At 38.0% G+C, this 6800-nt stretch overlaps 1 protein-coding gene across 1 annotated transcript in view; it reads right to left on the bottom strand.

Moving 5' to 3' along the window:
* The window catches only part of LOC101859429 (triple functional domain protein), a 45224-nt gene that overhangs the window by 4768 nt on the left and 33656 nt on the right, over positions 1 to 6800 (bottom strand). The window contains exons 17-22 of the mRNA XM_013086336.2: positions 6134 to 6218; positions 3563 to 3763; positions 2754 to 2892; positions 2029 to 2204; positions 945 to 1124; positions 457 to 592 (exon numbers count right to left, since the gene is read on the bottom strand). Coding sequence (XP_012941790.2) covers positions 457 to 592; positions 945 to 1124; positions 2029 to 2204; positions 2754 to 2892; positions 3563 to 3763; positions 6134 to 6218 — 917 coding nt within the window. The remainder of the gene's footprint in view (positions 1 to 456; positions 593 to 944; positions 1125 to 2028; positions 2205 to 2753; positions 2893 to 3562; positions 3764 to 6133; positions 6219 to 6800) is intronic.

The following is a 6800-nucleotide window of genomic DNA, read 5'->3' as shown; positions in this document are numbered from 1 at the left end:
TGTCCTGAAATCTGTATCCTAAAATCTGTAAACTATAATACTCTTAAAACTTTCAGGAGGAAATTTCTATTAGTATCTGTCTAAATGTGACAGACTCAAATACTCGTCTTGCCCAGACATATACAGAAAGGGTTCGACTTTGGGTCCACTAGACCGTGCTCCTTGTTTGTTTGAATAAAGAGAAGCACTTTGATGAACAACAACAGTCATATCGTCATCATCATTTCATCCTGGTCTTTCTCATCCTGAATCAGGGTATAGGCCACAGACATATATTTTCCATTTTCCCTATCTTAAGCTAGCTTCTTGGCATTATTCTAGGTCTTTCCACTTTTTTGTACATCATAACAGTCATTTAGGGAAGAGGAAAAGCAAGAAAGACAGACAGAAACAATAGATGGAAACAGAAGAAGTAGGATTTACTGGTGGCGCCCTCCATCCAACCGCTGCACTCACCTGGTGCTTCCTCCTCTGAATGAAGTCGGACAAGCGGGTCATGTTGATGGGCTTGGGTCGGATGGGAGAGCTGCGGTGCATGGCTGCCTTCTTGATCCATGCACTCTCCAGACACGCCTGAGCTGTAGGGCGTTTACTGTAGGCATAAATATTGTATAACATGTTTCACTTTAAGCAACACAAATAGTTTACATAAGAGTTGAAAATCAGAGGTTTACTTTTGGTTTTGCAACACTTGCAATACAAATAAATTACAACATTCTATTTGACATTTTTGGTCGTTTTGAATTACTAATACCATGAGGTCAGAAAACAAATGTTCTGTCTGCAGTATAAAAAATCGTTAGATTATTCAGAGTCGTTATTAAGATATTTTTAAAAAACTGCAATAAAAAAAGTTTGACTTTTTGTGAAAATTTAAACCAAGAACTGAGAAGATAAAACTTTGTAACTCTGTGGTAGCAATTTGTCCATGAGAGCCGACTTACCCGACCTCCTCCACCAGCATAAAGCGGACCAGGTCTTTTGCCTCTGGAGAGATACCAGCAAAGTACTCATCAGGGAAGCAGAAGTCATTACGTACGATATTGGAACAGGTTTCTTCTTGGCTCTCGTCCAAAAACGGCGAAACTCCACTCAACAGGACATACAAGAAGACACCAACACTCCTGGGGAAATGAAAGGAGACAGAGAGGAAATCAATATGAGGAGGAAGTTAAGAGAATGTATTTATTGCTAATCTCCATGCAAGAGTAACAATTACAGGTCAATCTACGCATTCATGTGTGTCTATATGTGATGACATAAACGCAGTTAGACATACCAGAGGCACCCTCCAACCATCCACGCAATACGACAGACATTGATCCAAAAGAGCATACAAAATATACACATACACAACCAAAAGATTAAATACTGCGACACAGCAAATATAAACCAGATCTGATATCTAATAACAAACACACAAAAACAAAATAATACACAACCACACACACTCATGTCAACACAAGACTAAATCCCCTCTGTGACAGCGTAAACTGACCAGATATCGTGAACAAGCATAGAAGAATAAAAATACACACATATATACACACACAATAATAAATCCCCTCCATTACATTGCAAACTAATAAGATATCTGTGAACAAACATACATAAACAAACTAACACACACTCAGGGTTCATACTGAGCAGGAGATTTTTTTTCCAAGACTTTTCCAAGAATTTTCAAAACCAGATTTCTTTTTTCCAAGATGAATAACATGTCATTTCGGAAGAAAAATTTCATTCAGCATGCAAATATACATTATGTTACACTTCAGAAAGCGTAAAGTTGAGGCCTTCTAAACTTTTACGAAATATTTTTACAATAGATCTAGCTAAAAATTTGTTTTTATAAGACTTTCCGAAGAATTTTACCAATTTTCCCAAATTCCAAGAGTTTTCTATAGCTTGGAAAATAAAAACAAAATTCCACCAGTATTCCAGTTTTGTAAGACCTGTACAAACCCTGCACACTTCTTAGACAAAACACAAGAAAACTCCCAACCTCCTATAAATACGTAAACTGACCAGATATCTGTGAGAAGGCCGACTGGCGTGCCGCTGACCACCTCTGGGCTGGTGAACTCCGGGTGGCCAATCATCGGATGGATGTAGTAGTTGTTGTAGATGTGCCGGGCGTCGCCAAAGTCCACAATTTTGAGGAGCACCATGGTCGGCGACACCTCCACCATCAGGTTCTCCGGCTGAAACACAAGGTATTAAGATAAAACTTTTAAAATGATAAAACACCACCTTTATCGATAAAAAGTAGTCAAATATCCTTTCATTTTCATTGATAAAAAACTATAACATATCACTTTCATTGATGAAGAAACAATAACATCATTTTCATTGATAAAGACATTATAACATATCACTTTCATTGATTTAAAAAAAACGAAAAAAAAACCCCAAAACTTTCATTGATTAAAAAAAAAATTATTGAATACCACTTCCACTGTTTAAAAAACAAATCCCTTCCAATGATAAAAAGCACTTTTTCTGATTCCTTTTTAGAAAATGTAGAGTATGACGGCAAGTACAAAATATACATTATTTACAATAATTCATCCAAACTTTATTTACAATAATTCATCAACATCGTATAAACACAATACCACACCCATAATAGTTCATCCGTCAATGTCTGATCAAGAACAATGCATCTGCTGTTTCAGACTATTTCAGGATCAGCATGCTCCTCGATAATCATGGCACAACACTCGTAGCATAAAAAGTCCAACAGTTCTCACCTTCACATCCAGGTGAGCAATACGACAGTTGTGCAGGTACTGCAGACAGTCCAGCAGCTGTGCCAGGTACTCCGCAGCCAGCAGTTCGTCAAAATGATGTTTTCCACAGATGAACTCCAGCAGTCGGCCCTGATCCAATCTGATCAAAAGAAATTAGATTAAACCATTAAAAAGTACACCAAAAAAAAGCTTTTGAGATGATAAATAATCTTGACAAGTTATTTCATAATATCAAGACTGTAAGGAGGAAACAAAAATATGAACACATTTATATATACACATCCACATAAACAATTGCCATCATCCCCCAAAAAACATATTTTTAGATAGTCTTTGAGGGTCCCCAACTTTACACTTCTCCATTCCAACAATTATGTGTATAAACTCATATGTACACAAAATATAACTAATGCCATTCAACAAATGCCACAACTCACAGAAAATAGCATTGCCTTTCCCTTTTTTAAAGTGTGGTGTTGATCTGCCTTACTTATCCTACAACATAAAAACGAATACCAAATCCTCCCTCCCATCACCGTTTCCTCTCAAAATACACAACAAAACCCCCCCACATAAATAGTCACACAGAAAAACAGATTACCACACTGACGTCCCCCAACCATCTACCCACCCACAAACACACCTACCATCTACCCACCCACAAACACACCTACCATCTACCCACCCACAAACACACCTACCATCCACCCACCCACAAACACACCTACCATCTACCCACCCACAAACACACCTACCATCCACCCACCCACAAACACACTTATGAAGTAAGGAAAACCCCGTCCACTCACAGCTGCATGATGATGAGGTAATGGGCTGGGCTCTCGTACAGATCAAACACTTTGACTAGGTTGGTCTGCTGCAGACTCTGCACCGTGTTGAACTCAATCTCCGCAGCCTCCTTCCTGGTCAGTCGCTTGGTGATCAGCTTGACCGCCAGCTCCTGGCCCGAGCACTTCTGGACACATCGATGGACGATGGAGAACCTGCCCCTAGGGAAATGGGAAAAGGCAAAAACTTAAGGGCAAGTGCAATAAAAAAAACAACCTCAATTCTATGGGCAAATTGACTGCTCAGTGAAGGACTCAGTCATTCTTCACTTTTCAAAATGGCGTACCCGTATAGCAGAATCTTCCACTAGGCAGTCAAAATGTAGATTTTGAAATATCTTATCAATAAATCAAAATCAAAATAATTATTCAATCAGAAAAATCTTTGGTGTAAAGTTTTATCATATCTTGTAGTGTCTACCTGCAATATTTCAAATTTATTTGATTAAAAATAAGAAAAAACTTTTGACCCAAAAAAATAACTCGTTCAAAAAGAAAAACAAAATGGCTGCCGTTTTTAGTCATTTGTTTTCAATACAAACACACTTTATAATTTGTTTTTTTACATGAATCATCTAATTAGCCCCCAAATGTAAGCTTTCAACACAAAAAAAAACACACACTATAAAACAAATACAGTCGAACCTGCCCTGATGGCCACCTCTATAAGACGACCACCTGTACAAACGGCCACTTTCCATTTCCCCCCCTTGCATTTTTTCTATACAATTTAACTGTGTAAAACGGGCACCTGTCCAACTCGGCCACGGCCACCATATTTTAACACACAACCCCTATCACACAAAGCAATAACACCTGTCTTAGACGGCCACCTTTGTGACTCCAATACATTTTGTCATAAATTGTGCAGTGGCCCCTGGCGTTGTTGGCGAGCCGTCATAATTCAATCACCTGTCGTTGTTGTTAGGTAGTCCCTCCAACCGATCATGTTGCGTAGGCCCCTCCCACTGTTGACCAATAGGTAACAAATTTTCAGCTGCCATTGGGGTCAGCGTGCGATCTCTCATAACCTTTAAGTAAGCCCCGCTCAGAACTCATACACAAATCGTAAGTGAGATGAGCGGTCACTGTTTACCCAGTCTGTAACAAAGTAACAATGGACGTCAACATGAACTTGAGACAGAAGCGTCGCTCGTTCTGCGAGTGGTGGCAACCCGTGTGTTTGTTTTACCATAGCACTCGGTCCTCCCTGTCTGACATATTTCGTTTTATTGTCACCCTTGCACAAAAGCAGCAACAAAAAAAAAAAAAGAACAAAAAACAACGAAAACAATAACAACAACAACAAAGCGGCTATCTTCGGTTGGGACCTCAGAAAGAAATGGTTTGTTTTCTTCATCTTGATCAGTCCTGCCTAAGACGGCCACCTGTCTTATACGGCCACTTTTCCCCTTGACAATGAGTGGCAGTCTTACACAGGTTCGACTGTACTTGTGAATACGACCTTTTCTAAACAAATACTTGTGAATACGACCTTTTCTAAACAAATACTTGTGAATACGACCTTTTCTAAACAAATACTTGTGAATACGACCTTTTCTAAACAAATACTTGTGAATACGACCTTTTCTAAACAAATACTTGTGAATACGACCTTTTCTAAACAAATACTTGTGAATACGACCTTTTCTAAACAAATACTTGTGAATACGACCTTTTCTAAACAAATACTTGTGAATACGACCTTTTCTAAACAAATACTTGTGAATACGACCTTTTCTAAACAAATACTTGTGAATACGACCTTTTCTACCAAACATGTTCCGATAACAACTCCCTCTTAAGCATCAGAATCATACTGCCTTCAGGGTTCAGAAAAAACGACCATCAAAAAATCAATTTCAGCTTCTCCATCCTGGTGATTTTTGTGTCTGAATAATACTATTTATCCAAAAACTATGACCCTTTTTATTAAACCCTTTGAAACAATTCGTTGCACAATATGATTTTCTGGTATGCAAATATAATTTTAGCTCACAAATTCTTTAAAAACTTGAAGTGAAATAGAAACTGAATATTTATTTCAGTTTTCATTTTTGCATAAGATGGACACGATACTGGTTCAAACTCATTTGGTAATCAAAACACTTACAAAAAGAATCCAACGTCAAAGTGAAACAAAACAAGGGTAAAAATTGGTGCTTCAAATATATGAAGGGGTCAAGGGAAAAACAAGCTAAGTAACATTGACCCTACCAAGACCCACCCTATATTTCACTTTTTCATGATGAACTTAGCTTATTCTTTGGGGATTACAGTTGGTTTTTCCTCTTGATTAATTTCATAGGGATATTTTACAGGTACTGTTGCAAATTAAGAGAGTGCCCTGACTTTAACAAAAATGGGCTAATTCTGATTTTTACTGGAAAGGCAGAAAGTACTGGAATTATTGAATCAACCACTTAACACACTAAACCCCTTCGTCTTGTGCAATCCTACACAATATTACTCTGGGTCAAGACCACAATCTTGAGAAGTATTTATCACGATGGTGTGACTGCTGACACTTACTTCCCTATCTCGCCAAGGTCAGTGAAGTCGTTCTCAAAAGTGGACTTCCACATGACACATGGGGCGTCCTCTCTCTCACTGAGCTCTGTAGACAGACAGATAAAAATCACATCTTGGTCAACAGATTTCTCGACACAGGTTACTAAATAACACATGTGTCATAAACCAAATGTCTCTACAAACTAATCATAACACAGTAGTCACATCAAATAATAAAGCCTTAAGCACACACAACAAAAATGTATGTCACAACACATTAGTCCTGACATCAGTATAAACTAGCTTGCCTCAATACAATTATTTTAAGTTACATGTAATAGTACATACAAAGATTAAAGCACATCAATCATAACCTATGTCATTTTTGCACGATATTTTATCACAATCATTTTGTTATGACAATGACAAAAACTAAGTTGGTAGTGAGGGACATAAGGCAATTCACATTCGTCATAGCCTGGCCATGTTTATCATATATCAGTGTCTTCATTACAGTATAAACTGACCAAACAAAACTCTGAAATACAGTCAAACCTGTTTAAAGACCACCTGTCCAAGACAACCACCTGTACAAATGACCACTTTAGATTTACCATTTGTGTTTTTTTCCTATATTATGAATACACTGTGAGAGCAGTCGGCAGGTACTCTGGTGTGGTTCGCTTCT

This window comes from Aplysia californica, unplaced genomic scaffold, assembly GCF_000002075.1.
Source record: "Aplysia californica isolate F4 #8 unplaced genomic scaffold, AplCal3.0 scaffold00456, whole genome shotgun sequence".
Classification (NCBI taxonomy): Eukaryota; Metazoa; Mollusca; class Gastropoda; order Aplysiida; family Aplysiidae; genus Aplysia; species Aplysia californica.
Note: the sequence above shows the minus strand (reverse complement) of the source record. Positions and strands in the feature narration are given on the sequence as shown.